The sequence below is a fragment of the Chlorocebus sabaeus genome, chromosome 3, assembly GCF_047675955.1.
Source record: "Chlorocebus sabaeus isolate Y175 chromosome 3, mChlSab1.0.hap1, whole genome shotgun sequence".
Classification (NCBI taxonomy): domain Eukaryota; kingdom Metazoa; phylum Chordata; class Mammalia; order Primates; family Cercopithecidae; genus Chlorocebus; species Chlorocebus sabaeus.
In genome coordinates this window covers 14,092,069-14,109,048 of record NC_132906.1, presented here as the reverse complement: position 1 = coordinate 14,109,048, position 16,980 = coordinate 14,092,069, and the positions used below count along the sequence as shown (strand labels likewise).

Genomic DNA, 16,980 nt, shown 5'->3' with positions numbered 1-16,980 from the left:
TGTGCAAAAATCACAAGCATTCTTATATACCAGTAACAGACAAACAGAGAGCCAAATCAGGAATGAACTTCCATTCACAATTGCTTCAAAGAGAATAAAATGCCTAGGAATCCAACTTACACGGGATGTAAAGGACCTCTTCAAGGAGAACTACAAACCACTGCTCAGTGAAATAAAAGAGGACACAAACAAATGGAAGAACATACCGTGCTCGTGGATAGCAAGAATCAATATTGTGAAAATGGCCATACTGCCCAAGGTAATTTATAGATTCAATGCCATCCCCATCAAGCTACCAATGAGTTTCTTCACAGAATTGGAAAAAACTACTTTAAAGTTCATATGGAACCAAAAAAGAGCCTACATTGCCAAGACAATCCTAAGTCAAAAGAACAAAGCTGGAGGCATCACACTACCTGACTTCAAACTATACTACAAGGCTACAGTAACCAAAACAGCATGGTACTGGTACCAAAACAGAGATATAGACCAATGGAACAGAACAGAGTCCTCAGAAATAATACCACACATCTACAGCCATCTGATGTTTGAGAAACCTGAGAGAAACAAGAAATGGGGAAAGGATTCCCTATTTAATAAATGGTGCTGGGAAAATTGGCTGGCCATAAGTAGAAAGCTGAAACTGGATCCTTTCCTTACTCCTTATACGAAAATTAATTCAAGATGGATTAGAGACTTAAATGTTAGACCTAAAACCATAAAAACCCTAGAAGAAAACCTAGGTAGTACCATTCAGGACATAGGCATGGGCAAAGACTTCATGCCTAAAACACCAAAAGCAACAGCAGCAAAAGCCAAAATTGACAAACGGGATCTCATTAAACTAAACAGCTTCTGCACAGCAAAAGAAACTACCATCAGAGTGAACAGGCAGCCTACAGAATGGGAAAAAATTTTTGCAATCTACTCATCTGACAAAGGGCTAATATCCAGAACCTACAAAGAACACAAACAAATTTATGAGAAAAAAACAAACAACCCCATCAAAAAGTGGGCAAAGGATATGAACAGACATTTCTCAAAAGAAGACATTCATACAGCCAACAGACACATGAAAAAATGCTCATCATCACTGGCCATCAGAGAAATGCAAATCAAAACCACAATGAGATACCACCTCACACCAGTTAGAATGGCAATCATTAAAAAGTCAGGAAACAACAGGTGCTGGAGAGGATGTGGAGAAATAGGAACACTTTTACACTGTTGGTGGGATTGTAAACTAGTTCAACCATTATGGAAAACAGTATGGCGATTCCTCAAGGATCTAGAACTAGATGTACCATATGACCCAGCCATCCCATTACTGGGTATATACCCAAAGGATTATAAATCATGCTGCTATAAAGACACATGCACACGTATGTTTATTGCGGCACTATTCACAAGAGCAAAGACTTGGAATCAACCCAAATGTCCATCAGTGACAGACTGGATGAAGAAAATGTGGCACATATACACCATGGAATACTATGCAGCCATAAAAAAGGATGAGTTTGTGTCCTTTGTAGGGACATGGGTGCAGCTGGAAACCATCATTCTTAGCAAACTATCACAAGAACAGAAAAGGAAACACTGCATGTTCTCACTCACAGGTGGGAACTGAACAATGAGATCACTTGGACTTGGGAAGGGGAACATGACACACCGGGGCCTATCATGGGGAGCGGGGAGGGGGGAGGGATTGCACTGAGAGTTATACCGGATGTAAATGATGAGTTGATGGGTGCTGATGAGTTGATGGGTGCAGCACACCAACATGGCACAAGTATACATATGTAACAAACCTGCACGTTATGCACATGTACCCTAGAACTTAAAGTATAATAATAATTAATAAATAAATAAATAAATAAATTTATTTAATGAATATAAATATCTCTGGAGCATCCTGACTGATACAATCTGCCTCTATTTGTACAAGCAGCGTGATACTATGTAAGTTTTATTTAACGTCTTTCAGCTTCAGGTTTTTCCTGGTAAAATGGAGAACACCTCAATGTCACCCTTAATAAAGATATTCAAGGATAAAGGAAATAATCCATGCAAAGTTCTTAGTATGGTACCTAGCACATAACAAATAATAAATGTCAGAGGTCATGGGTTATTGCTATTATTATGATAAATATTAAGTGTTGACTATTTTAAAGACATATGTGATAATTTTACCTTAAATCCAAAAATAATAAAGTTTTAAAAAATCTATCTTAAACTCATAATCCCAGGAAGTTGGTTAAATACCATCCTACTCATATTCTAGGTGTTTTTCTCTAACAGTTTTTTTTTGAGACAAAGTCTCATTCTGTCACCCAGGCTGGAGTTCTGTGGCACAATCTTGGCTCACTGCAACCTCCGCCTCCTGAGTTCAAGCAATTCTTGTGCTTCAGCCTCCTGAGTAGCTAGGATTACAGGCGCCCACCACCACGCCTGGCTAATTTTTGTAAATTAGTAGAGACGGAGTTTCACCATGTTGGCCAGGTTGGTGTCAAACTCCTGACCTCAGGTGATCCACCCGCCTCCGCCTCCCAAAGTGCTGGGATTACAGGCGTGAGCCACTGCACCCGGTCAACAGAATCATTTTTACCAAGGCTCTTCTTAGTAGTGTCCTGCTTACATTTCACCAGCCAACTCTGTCAAACAGAGATTTAATAAACTCTGCCAAACAGAGATTTAATAGAAACATTTAGTGGGGTCAAATAAAATAAAAATATAAAAGGAAGAACATCAGCAATCTAAATATACTGACCTGTTTCACTACTAGTTTTCCAGAAAACTTCATTGTACAGATAACAACAACAAGAACAACAAAAATAATTGTATGTCCACAAAACTTTAGGGAGAACATTTGTGATTTATAAACAACCAAATTTTAGTTTTAGTTGTACTACATTATCATAAACAATCATATTTGAGATGAAAATCTTCCCTTGGTAAGACTGAATAGAAAATAACGAAAGAAAACTTTTTAAAAGAACATATTACTTGTCTGTAGTATATGCTTATATATGCTTCTGCATAAAAAAGAATGATACAACTTTAATAAATAGGAAGAGTTGACTCTAAAAGATTCTTTTTTAAAAAGAGTCACTTCTTATACCTAAACACCCGCATTACATATGAGAGACAGTAGACTAAAATACTTGCCTAACCGTATTTTGTATTATATTGCATATTATTATAAAGTAGACATAACTTCCATTGTAGCTACTGTAAAAAGTTTAGATTTTCCCTTAAACTCTTCTGATGAAGAATTATTAAAGATTTCAGGAAAAATTTCAATTAATTTTTTTATATTTTAAAGTATATTTTTAAATGACTTTTAAATTTGTAGCCATTTTTTATTACCAACTATTATAATTAACCTATGAATTGTTATTTACTCTAATTTATTACAACTCACCTATGAGAAACTGCTCCCCAAGCACCATGTTTATTTGTGAGAATATTGAGAATCTTCTGTTTCAGCTGATTTGCTGTTACGTGGTCTCGATGTTTCGCAGCACTGATCAGATGGTCACACATCTTTTCTTCCTCTCTTCTATCAGCAGCATACTGGGCACACTGTGACTATAAAGAAATACAAACGATGCACAATAATAAATTTTTACTGTGTATAAGTTAGGATGATATATACATCTAAGTTAAAGGGTAACAGGAATTCAATTTTTAAAAACTCAAATAATGCAATCTTTTGATATTTTGTTCTAAAGAATAAATATTGTCACCTTTCAAATATAAAAAGTGCTCTTTCTAAAGTATATGTAAAATAATTTGAATAATATTGAAGTAATTAAAGACTTCTGGTTTCTTCTAATTCTGAGAATCTAATTTTTATGTATTTTAGAAGCACAAATATTTACTATAAATGTAAACCTACTTGTTTATCAAGCCAATACAGTATATCTCACTTAAAATAAGAGGCATGTTGCTGATAATTACATATGAATCAAAAATCTGTCACTTAATTTATAGTTTTCCATTTCATGAATGGTAATGTGATATAGAAGAAAAGGTAGTCATTTAGGAATTCAGTAGACCTGGATTTTAATTCACAAAATACACAAAGTCCATATATTTTAATTTACTCAGTTTCATATTTGTAAATGAGGAGCTGAGACTAGATTTTTTCTATGATCTCTCCACATTCTTAAAATGTAATATGTTCAAACAGTTTCATGAGAACTACTACCTTATTCTTACCTCCCTTTTCCCATAATTATCAGTTATCATGTCAGCTATCTGACGTGTATTCATTCTTACATTTGTTAGCAACACTGTTGATCAATGGATCATTTTTTGTATTAAAAATATTTTATGTAAATATGAAGAGGAACATTTCTTTAATTGTAAATTTGGTTCTTTTTATTGTAGTTTTTATAAAGAAAACTACAATAAACGCAGAGTAGTGTGACTATAACTTTTAACATTAATAAACTTGTAATACAAGTAATATAACTAGGAAGAAAAAAGTCTCATATATCTGATAAAATAAATAGAACTAGTTCACATTCATCATTACTATGCAAAAATCTATTTCATGGAAGGCACCTGAACATATTCCTCCCATTATCTATTGATATACACTACTACCACAAGTAATCTCTTCTGGAGAAATAACCCTACAGTAATCTAAGAAGGATTAATTCATTTTCCAATTTATCTTTTTGTACAGGGAATCACCAATTAGTACAATGATCTGCCTCAGTAATGAGCTTAATATTTCATTAGTTCACTGGAGAGTAAAATTAAATTTTCATTTTTCTTCCTTAACAATTACAGTAGCTAACTAAAAAAACTTAACTGTGAAGTACCCATCTAAAATCAAATATACTTTTCTTCCTAATTATAGGCTGATATGTGGGATAGAAAAATTCCTCAAAAAGTTCTAGCAAAATGTCCTGACTTGTAAAATCTTTTACAATTTAAAAGGGATATCTTTGTGTAAACCACGCACACACATCAACAGCTCTAACCCAAAAAGAAGAGATAGAAACATTCAGGTTAAAAAAATAAGGTACAATCATCAAATAACATTGGCATACAATCAAAATTAGATTTACATTAATATTATATTTTATGTATATAAAATCTAAAAAACACTAAGTCTTCATGTCTCCTCGGAAACCTCTTATCACCTTGGGAGTTGACCCACAATGAGGGTAATCTCATTCCTAAGAGTGAAAAATTGGTGTGTGTTGCGTGGGGGATACAAATATTGTTATTTCAGTACATAAAGCACAAATGTACGTAAGTACAAAAACAGACGCGCAGCCTATGGGTGGTATTATAAAATTTCTTTGGGATGACTGGCCAATTAGGCAAAATGTCTAAAAGGACTCCTTAGGGAATCAATAACAACAACAAAAACGGTTGAGAAACTGCCCTTGGCCTAATGTCACCTTGGTTAAACATGTGTTAAAGCCCATAACTAATATCCAACCACTTGAAAATCTACTTTAAATGTTTCCACATAACAAATATTGATCTGCTTATATCCCCACAAAATATCTTGATTTTCTTAGTGGAAGTACAGAGACTCAAAACTGATCCTGCAGGGAATTCAGTTGAGATTCCAAATCTTATTTACTACTACGAAACTTCACTTTGATAGACACTTAAAGATCACTATACTTTTATTGAAGTTTAAAATATCTGGTATCTTTTCCAGAATATGGTTGTTGCAATTTCACAAGACAAGTGCCTGCTTGTCTCGTGCCTCTTCTGACAGAATGAAGCAGAGGTCGTGTGTTTGAAAGCAACAGCGGCTATTTTCCTGTCTCATGCTTTTCAGCTAGCTAGGTCAGAGATCACTAGACACAGTCTACCAACGTGTATGACTCACAGAGCTGCTTTACTGAGATAAAAACCTCATCAAAACTAGAATTGTGGGCTCTGATTTCTAGCTACACCATACTTGTTAGCCTGTTGTATCAGGAGAATAAATTGGTGGGTCATTTATTACTTTCAAGCCCAACGTAAGCCAAACACCAGGGCGCATAAATATTTCTGGAACCTATTTTGTCTTGTAAATGGAATAAACTGAAATAATTAATAACTGTTATACATAAAACATAGAAATTGAAAGGTTTTTTTGAATGTTATATGAGTTTATTCATATAACTGTATCATATACTCATATCGACCTATTGGTGTGTAAATATCTGCTAGCTTAAAATAACTAAAATTGTTGCATTATAAATTATTTTTTGCATTTACTCTTGAGTAGGTTAGAATAACTTCAGTCTACCAAATGGTTAGGCACATACAGGGCAGAAGGAATGTTTTCATGCTGTAAATGGGGTGAAAATAAATTAGTACTCTGTGTTTGACATTTACTAAAGCTTTTAAAAAACAGGAACAGAAATGCCTTCAGTGAAATTTTCCTTTTAAAAAACATTCTTATGTAAGGTCACAGATAGGTGATTTTTGGCTTATAACAGAAATGCAGAATTTAGTGTACTCCCAAAACCTTACCTCAAACTCTGCATGTTTATGTACATCTTCGGCTCTCTGTCTGTTCAAAATAAACTCAGCTTCATTTGCAACACGAACTATATGGTCCTTCATAGCATGGCACAGTAATCTAAAAAGAAAAATACCTTTAGAAATATTATTCTTAATAGCTTTGGTTAGTCCAATTTTTTTCAATAATCAGATTGCAATATTTCAAATATATATGTTTTAGATAAAGCTAGATATAAAATTAATATATTTTAAATTATGATTCAATAAAATGTGAAATATAGAAAGATGTCATAAAACTGTTGTATCAATTCCTCTGTTGAATAGTATGTCTTGTGAATCAGCAACTCAGTTAATTCAGTTAAGATAGGTTACTTAAAAATAAAAAATTCTGGTTGGAGTGTTTTAAAATGGTTATGCAACAGAACTCACTATCTTAGAGGTAATTTTTCACAGATAAGTTCAATGACCACACTTTAGGAAATCAATAGATTCTTACTTTATTTTTTTTTTTTACATTGTACCTTAATAAAATTTTTAAAAATATAGGATACCCAGTTAAATTTGAATTTCAGATAAACCATGTAGATTCTTACTTTAAATAATGCAGAATGATAGGACTAAATGACATCTAAATTCTTTTAAATGCTGAGATTCCAAATTCTAATATGGAACTACAGTTAAAGTTCAACCATAGAACCGAATTTTTTAACTACAGAAGTTACTTTTTGAGAAGATTCGAATTAGTTTTAAAATGTGTAGTAACATTTACAGTGAAAAGCCTCTCACTATGACCTCTAGTCGCCAAATTTTCAACCTCAACAGATACCCACTGTTATGCCTGGGTGTGTTTCAGAGACTTCTAAAATATACAAATAAAATACAAATATATTCTTTTCCCTCACTTCCTAACACTGATAATTAGTAGTACGTTATACAGTCTGTTTTTTACCCAGCTTTTCTCACATAGCAATGTATCTTGGATATCTTTTCACATGTACACACAGGGAGCTTCTTCTAACTTCTTTTGTAACACGTGGCAGAGATTACTTCCAAAGATGGCTGCAACAACATTTCTCATCCCACATGCTCTCTTTTGCCGTGTGACTTTGTCATTAAAAAATGGAGACTTTTGCTACTCCTTGTTGATCTGGGCTTGCCCCGTGACTTCCTGTGAGCCACAGAATACAGCAGAAGTGATGCTATGCGACTCCTGAGGCTAGGACTAAGATGCCAGGCAGCTTTTGATATTTTTTGAACTCTCTTCTGGACTCTGTTGCTCCACTGAGAGAAGCCTACATGACATGGAGCACGTTGAAGAGCACAGAGGTGCTCGGGCTCTCAGGCCTAGATGAGGTCTCAGCCCAAAGTAAGTCACATTCAGGACACTGCAGACCCAGACAGCTCCACATGGAGCTAGAGAGAACTGCTTAGCTGAGCCCAGGCAATGAGAATCATGAGAAAGAAAAAAACTGATTACTGGTTTAAGCCACATGATGATGATGATGATGGAGGAGATGGAGGAGGAGGAAGAGGAGGAAGAGGAGGGGAAGATAATATTGATTATAACAATTAATATCATTTTGTTTTTCACTGTGTCAATTAAAAACAATGATTTGACCTTTTTTAGTCTTCCTCAATTTTTTTTTTGGCAAAAAGTAATTACTGTATGTTAAAACACACACACACACACACACAAAAATAATATTTAAAAAGCTACCCTCAAGTCTTTCCGGGCTTTCCTTAAAGGGGAAGCTTAAGAAGTAGTTTCAGTTCCTTTATCTATGTCCTTTTTAAATTTCATTCTAATCCTCATATTCCTTCATTGTACAGTTTTTCTTTCTGGGGATTTTAATCAGAAGTACTATTTCAATAACAGCATTACTTATTTTCCCTGCTCATTAATGAAATATATCAACTTTTTTTGCTCAAGTTTTCATAAATATAAATCAGATGGGAATAGATTTAACTTTGTTTTAATTTCTGTACTTACTAAATACTGAGTCCTAGTAATTCCTTCTATATTCTTCACTATATCATGTCTAACTGTGGCAAACTTTCTTCTTTACTGACACATAAATATAAGCAGAAGAAACAAAATATCATTATATATTCTGATATTTCTAATTTATTGTTTAAATATAATTTTTAAAGCCTACATATGTCTTTGAGGTAAGCGTGACTATATTGGATTTATTTGTTCTTTCTAATATCAAGGTTGAATTACAAAACATGAAGTTTTCATCTTTCCACCAAATTACTTGCAATATCTTTGTGGCATCTTCCATAAAAACCGACAGGTGAATGGTTCCTTTATTTTAGGGTAGTAATGTAAATACTGAGCAACACTGAATTCACGATAGTTCTCAGTAGAAATCTGTCTAAAATCCATGTCTGCTCGGACATAGATTTACCCACTCCTTGATGAGATTTAGGTTAAATAACTACTCTGTCACTCTAGGACCAGTGGGAATGGTTCTGACAGTATGACAGCAGCACCAGTAAAATCTTACATAGCAGCAGGATAGGTGCAGATATTTCCTAGAAGCATGGAGCAGTAATCTCTCCAATCTCTTGAGGGGGACATAGGCACATTCTAATGGGAAAGTTGTCTAGTTTTCCATCTAAAAGTTAACCACAACACCAATTATTAAAAGAATACAAAGGTTATGGAAATCTGTTAGGCATGACGATACTTAGGAAAAAAGATAAAAACTCCTCTGTAAATGATGTTGGAGGGCATACAGTCTTAATCACTGAGGGAAATGGAAAATTAAAATAAGCTCAAAAAGAAAATCATGTAAACTTTAATTATTAATTTTTGATCATATTATCAACCTACATTTTGTAGAGAGGCTTCAAAAGAGAGAAGAGATGTGATATTAGAATATTCCGTTCAATGGCTTTGTCTAGTGCATGCTGAAGGCTGAAGAAAGCCAGGAAGAAATCTAATATGTGCCAATTAGTGCAGATCACAAAACTTAAATAGATTAACAGGAGACAGCAGGAAGGGAAGGGCACATGGTCTGGCTGGTTAATACATATCATTCCCAGGAGCAAAGCAGTGGATTAGCAAAGCAAAGAGGCATGGCGGTGGGGGTGGAGGCTTTGTAACAAAAGACTCCTGTCCTCAGACACACCAAAGAAATTGTATCAGTTTTCCAAAGTCTGTTCCCCTATCTTGGGCACTTATGAGTTCTGCCAACTGATCTATGCTGTTTTATTTACAAGAGGAGAAAGTATCTTTCTATGACTCTTGCCACCATTCTGAATGACCCCATTACCCACATGGAAAACACTGATCACAGCAGCGCACAATTCTTTGACCAGTTAACTTGAAAGATCTTCAAATCTCCCTCACTTCAGCAAATAAATCCAATGGCCATATGTAGCTTCATTTCACAAATCTTCATGCTTTAAGTCTACTCTCAGATCATGATCTCCTATCCTTGCTGCTCTCTTTCCTCTTCTGCTTAAAAATTCACTTCCTTTTGCATCCATCTGGGATCTCACAATTCCATGTTTCAACCACTCTTGCCAACACCTTCACTTAACTCCTGATCTACCTGCTGCATTGGAGTTAAAGATACGTAACACTGGGTTAACACACTGGTCTCCTTCCTCAGTCTTACATCTAGGCTGCTAAGGAAAGTAACAAAATGAATTTTGACGGAGGATAAAATCTGTATTTCTTTTTGACAGTCAAATTGTTTTTAACTCAGGTTTTAAGAGGCTACACGAATGTCTTTACTATCCTAAGCTCACTTACTTAAAAAAATAGTATATGTAAATAAATAAATAAACCACCCGGCTGCACTTGGTGTTTATCAGTCTCCTGTTTCCTTAACAAATTATTTTATCTCAAATATGTATATATGCCAAAGCAATATGTTGTTCAGATTGCTTGTTTATGAGTTTCATAAATAAAGCTGCAGGTTTTCTATACATACTGTTTTTTAAATTAAAATAGTTCAAAATTCTCTTCTATTCCTAATTTGCTAAGAGTATTCTTTCTAATCATGAATGTTACTGACCTTTACTAGATGTCTGCACCTACTAAGATGATCATAAAGGTTTTCACTTTTAATGTGATAAATGAATGACATTTTTAGAAATTTTTAAAATGATGAACAACTCCTGCATTCATGGGATAAATTTCCCTCATCACCTTCTTCCAGTCTGCCCCACATATACATGTTACCTTTTTATACACAGTTGAATTGAGTTCTGCTATTATTTCAATTAGAACTTACAGATTTATATTCATAAGGGAGACGGGCATGTGATTTTCCTTTCTCCCACACATCTTGTTTGTTCTTATACTTAAGATTACACAGGCCTCAATGAACACTCTGGATTATTCCCTGTCTCTGATCTCTAGGAGTCTGTGTAAGTTTGGAACAGTGTTTTACTTGAACATTTGGTAGACTATCCTGTAAACTATTTGGGCTTAGATTTTTCTCTACAGGAAGAAATTTTACTGATTAACTTCCTTTCATACTTAAAGAACTATTGAGGGTTTTGTTTCTTCTTATTCAGTTATAGGAAGTTGTATATTTTCTAGGAAATTGCTCATTTCATTTAAATTTGTAATTTTAATGGTATAATGTTTTGATAGCAGTCTCATTTTCTTTTCTAATTAGTTTGGGCTATAATTCTGTCTCCTTTACATTCTGTGTGTTCACTATTTGTGTTGTTTTATTTTGTTCTTAATCTTAGAAGTTTGTTCATTTATTATTAATGAATAAACATTTATCTTTGTTAATCTTCTCCACTGTATCTTATTTTTCTATTTCACTGATTTCTGTTAGACTTCATTATTATCAGCTTTCTTCTACTTTGTGAAGGGGTTCTGTTATTTTCCTAACTTGGATTTTTTTTTTTTTTTTTTTTTTTTTTGCAGTTAGAGATTTAGTTCATTAATTTTAGGCTTTTCTCTCAAGTAATAAGCTTTTATGCAAATAGATTTATCTTCAAGTTTCATTTTCCTTACATTCTACAAGTTGTTGTATTTAGTATATCTATTATTGTTTAGTCTAAATACTTATGTTTCTTTGAAATATAAGTTATTTAAATGTTCAAAATTCTTCAGCAGTAATGAGAATATTTTAATGTAATTTTTTGTTCTCGCCTTCAAATTTAAATTTACACTGGTCAGATATCATGGTATTTATAACACTAATTCTTAAAATCTGATAAGACTTGTGTTGTGATCTAACTATGTCAGCAGTTCCCAACCTTTTCGGCACCAGGGACTAGTTTCGTGGAAGACAATTTTTCCGCGGGCCAAAGTGCATGGAAATGGATGGTTTCAAGATGATTCAAGCATATTACATTTATTGTGTACTTTATTCCTATTTTTAATACATTGTAATACATAATGAAATAATTATACAACTCACCATAATGTAGAATCCGTGGGAGCCCTGAGCTTGTTTTCCTGTGACTAGATGTTCCCCTCTGGGGTGATGGGAGATGGTGACAGATTATCAGCCATTAGATTCTCATAAGGAGCATGCAACCTATATCCCTTGCATGCACAGTTCACAATAGGGTCCATGCTCCTATGAGAATCTAATGCTGCCACTGAACTGACAGGAGGTGGAGCTCAGGCGGTGATGCCAGCAATGGGGAGAGGCTATAAATATAGATGAAGCTTGGCTCGCTTGCTAGTCATTCATCTGCTACTGTGCTGCCTGGTTCCTAACAGGCTAAGGACTGGTTGGTACTAGTCTGTGGCCCAGGGATTGGGGACCCCTGAATCATGTGATCAGATTTTACACATGTTACATGTTTGCTTGAGAATAATATGTACTCTCTATGATTGGGTGTAAAGTTCTATATATCAATAAGATCAAATGCTAATTATGTTATTCAAATCCTGTATATAGTCACTGAATTTTTTTGTCTGCTGGATATTTTGATAACTGAGATAGGAGAGTTGAAATCTTCCACAAAGATGGCAGATTTGTCATTTTCTCCCTGATGTTTCATCACTTTTTGCTTTACACATTTTGAGGTTATTTATTTGAAATACATGAATTTAGGATGGTAGCATCTTAAGAAAATTCAACTTTTCTTAACCATATGAGTTAGTTCTTCACTAACAATTTTTGCCTTGAAATATTTTTTAAAATATCAATATAGCTATGTCAGCTTAGTTTTTTGATTAGTGCTCAGTATATATTTTTCTAACTTTTTACCTTCAACATTCTTCTGGCTTTGGGTATGCCTTAAGTAAATGGAACTCACCTGGAGTTTTAATCCTATCTGAGAAATTTGGTTTTTAACTGGAAATCATAGTCCTTTTATATTTATTGTGCTTATTGATATATAGTGTATTTAATTCTAGCCCAATACTTTAAAAATCTTCCATTGGTTCCAGTTTTTTAATGCTTCTTATTGGGGTAAGGAGGGGTTGGTGATAGAAAATTTAGTTTTGATTCCATCTTTTTTACTCCCTATTGATTGGAAATGTATTTATTCTATTCTTTTCATTGCTATGCTTGGGCTTTTACCAGGTATAGTTAACTTAAAAAAGTATGAAGTTAAATAATATCATAAGCTGCTTCTACAACAATATTATGTAATAATCCCTTCTAACTTACAAGCTATTGCCCAGTATTGTTGAGTTCAAACTCACATATTACATATCATTGCCCTTTATAAAGACAATTTCTATGTAGATGTACACACATTTACCAATTAATTTGCATACTTTTATCCTTGTACAGTTTTGTCATTATGAGATTTTCTTATTTTATCCTGACATGCATACATTGTAAGTTTCTTAGTTGCTGTGCTCTCAGGGATAAACTATCTAAAATTATGGTTATCTCTAAATGTTCATTTCATGCTAATTTTTAAAGAGTATTTTTAAAATTGAGATATATTTCACATAACAAAATCCTCGCCATTTAAAAATGTACACTTTAGTGGTTTTTAGTATACTCACTATCTTGTGCAACCATGAACTATGTGAATCTAGATCCTTTTTATCATTCTGCAAAAATCCTCATACGTATTAGTAGTTAGTCTCAATTTCCTCTTTCTCCTTTCTTCTGGTAAGTACTATTCTACATTCTGTTTCTATGGATTTTCCTATTCTAGACATTTCATTTAAATGGAATCATACAATATGTGTCTAGCTTCTTTCAGGTAGCATAATATTTTCCAGGTTCATCCTTGTCAAGTATCAGTACCTTATTCCTTTTTATTGGTGAACAATATTTTGTTTTAAGCATATTTCATAGTTTGTTTACCAGATCACCAGTTGATAAACATTTGGGTTGTTTCCACTTACAGGCAATTAGGAATTATGCTATTATGAATAGTTTTTTTGTGAACATATGTTTTCAATTTTCTTGACGATGTAACTACAGATGAAACTGCTGGGTCATATGGTAACTCTATGTTTAACTTGTTGAGTAACAGCCAAACTGTTTTCCACAGTGGCTGTACTACTTTACATTCTCACCAACAAAGTGTGAGGGTTCCAATTTCTGTGAATCCTGGCCAACACTTGTAACTGTCTGTTTTAAACATTATAGCCATTCTAGTGAGTATGAAGTGGTATCTTACTGCAGTTTTGATTTGTATTTCTGAGAATCTTTTCATGTGCTCATTGGCCATCTGTATATCTTCTTTGGAGAAATGTCTACTTATATCCTACTCATTTTTAAATTGGGCCATTTGTCTTTTTATTATTGAGTTGTAAGGATTACTTTTATATTCTGGAGATTAGACTCTTTTTGATTTGCAAACACTGATTTCAATTCTGCTGTTGTATTTTCAATATCTTGTAAATGAATGCCTTTTGACACACACAAGTTTTAAATTTTGATGACTATCAATTTACTTTTTTTTTGCTTGTCCTTTTGGTGTCATATCTATGAAAACCATTGTGTAATTCAAGGTCATGAAGATTTTTAACTATGTTTCCTTCTAATAGTTATAGTTCTCACATTTGGGTCTTTCATGAATTTTGAATTAATTTTTTCATAGGGTGTGAGGTTGGAGATTAGATTTATTCTTTGACCTGTTGATATCCAGTTGTTCCAGCACGATTGTTGAAATGACTGTCCTTTCAATAATGGTAAGGACAGTCATTCTGAAAAGTTTTGGCAACCTTGTTGAAAATAAATTGACCATAAGTAAATGGGTTTCTTTGTGGACTCTCAATTCTATTAAATTTGTCTGTAAGACTACCTTGATTTAGTACCACACTGTTTTCATCACTGTAGCTCTGTATTAAGTTTTGGAATTAAGAAGTGTAAGTCCTTTGAGAAATGTTTGTTCATATCCTTTGCCCACTTTTTGATGGGGTTGTTTGTTTTTTTCTTGTAAATTTGTTTGAGTTCTTTGTAGGTTCTGGATATTAGCCCTTTGTCAGATGAGTAGATTGCGAAAATTTTCTCCCATTCTGTAGGTTGCCTGTTCACTCTGATGGTAGTTTCTTTTGCTGTGCAGAAGCTCTTTAGTTTAATGAGATCCCATTTGTCAATTTTGGCTTTTGCTGCCGTTGCTTTTGGTGTTTTAGACATGAAGTCTTTGCCCATGCCTATGTCCTGAATGGTACTACCTAGGTTTTCCTCTAGGATTTTTATGGTATTAGGTCTAACATTTAAGTCTCTAATCCATCTTGAATTAATTTTCGTATAAGGAGTAAGGAAAGGATCCAGTTTCAGCTTTCTACTTATGGCTAGCCAATTTTCCCAGCACCATTTATTAAATAGGGAATCCTTTCCCCATTTCTTGTTTCTCTCAGGTTAGTCAAAGATCAGATGACTGTAGATGTGTGGTATTATTTCTGAGGACTCTGTTCTGTTCCATTGGTCTATATCTCTGTTTTGGTACCAGTACCATGCTGTTTCGGTTACTGTAGCCTTGTAGTATAGTTTGAAGTCAGGTAGCGTGATGCCTCCAGCTTTATTCTTTTGACTTAGGATTGTCTTGGAGATGCGGGCTCTTTTTTGGTTCCATATGAACTTTAAAGCAGTTTTTTCCAATTCTGTGAAGAAACTCATTGGTAGCTTGATGGGGATGGCATTGAATCTATAAATAACCTTGGGCAGTATGGCCATTTTCACAATATTGATTCTTCCTATCCATGAGCATGGTATGTTCTTCCATTTGTTTGTGTCCTCTTTTATTTCACTGAGCAGTGGTTTGTAGTTCTCCTTGAAGAGGTCCTTTACATCCCTTGTAAGTTGAATTCCTAGGTATTTTATTCTCTTTGAAGCAATTGTGAATGGAAGTCCATTCATAATTTGGCTCTCTGTTTGTCTGTTACTGGTGTATAAGAATGCTTGTGATTTTTGCACATTAATTTTGTATCCTGAGACTTTGCTGAAGTTGCTTATCAGCTTAAGGAGATTTTGGGCTGAGACAATGGGGTTTTCTAAATATACAATCATGTCATCTGCAAACAGGGACAATTTGACTTCTTCTTTTCCTAACTGAATCCCCTTGATTTCTTTCTCTTGCCTGATTGCCCTAGCCAGAACTTCCAACACTATGTTGAATAGGAGTGGTGAGAGAGGGCATCCCTGTCTTGTGCCAGTTTTCAAAGGGAATTTTTCCAGTTTTTGCCCATTCAGTATGATATTGGCTGTGGGTTTGTCATAAATAGCTCTTATTATTTTGAGGTACGTTCCATCAATACCGAATTTATTGAGCATTTTTAGCATGAAGGGCTGTTGAATTTTGTCAAAAGCCTTTTCTGCATCTATTGAGATAATCATGTGGTTCTTGTCTTTGGTTCTGTTTATATGCTGGATTATGTTTATTGATTTGCGAATGTTGACCCAGCCTTGCATCCCAGGGATGAAGCCCACTTGATCATAGTGGATAAGCTTTTTGATGTGTTGCTGAATCCGGTTTGCCAGTATTTTATTGAGGATTTTTGCATCGATGTTCATCAGGGATATTGGTCTAAAATTCTCTTTTTTTGTTGTGTCTCTGCCAGGCTTTGGTATCAGGATGATGTTGGCCTCATAAAATGAGTTAGGGAGCATTCCCTCTTTTTCTATTGTTTGGAATAGTTTCAGAAGGAATGGTACCAGCTCCTCCTTGTACCTCTGGTAGAATTCGGCTGTGAATCCATCTGGTCCTGGACTTTTTTTGGTTGGTAGGCTATTAATTATTGCCTCAATTTCAGAGCCTGCTATTGGTCTATTCAGGGATTCAACTTCTTTCTGGTTTAGCCTTGGAAGAGTATAAGTGTCCAGGAAATTATCCATTTCTTCTAGATTTTCCAGTTTATTTGCCTAGAGGTGTTTATAGTATTCTCTGATGGTAGTTTGTATTTCTGTGGGGTCGGTGGTGATATCCCCTTTCTCATTTTTTATTGCATCAATTTGATTCTTCTCTCTTTTCTTCTTTATTAGTCTTGCTAGTGGCCTGTCAATTTTGTTGATCTTTTCAAAAAACCAACTCCTGGATTCATTGATTTTTTGGAGGGTTTTTTGTGTGTCTATCTCCTTCAGTTCTGCTCTG

The 16,980-nt window shown here is 34.3% G+C and overlaps 1 protein-coding gene across 4 annotated transcripts in view; it reads right to left on the bottom strand.

Moving 5' to 3' along the window:
* NBEA (neurobeachin) overlaps positions 1–16,980 on the bottom strand; it is a 731,202-nt gene that overhangs the window by 331,149 nt on the left and 383,073 nt on the right. For all 4 annotated transcript variants that reach the window (XM_073013351.1, XM_073013354.1, XM_073013348.1 and 1 more), the window contains 2 exons: positions 6,496–6,604; positions 3,422–3,588 (listed from right to left, as the gene is read on the bottom strand). In XM_073013351.1, coding sequence (XP_072869452.1) covers positions 3,422–3,588; positions 6,496–6,604 — 276 coding nt within the window. The remainder of the gene's footprint in view (positions 1–3,421; positions 3,589–6,495; positions 6,605–16,980) is intronic.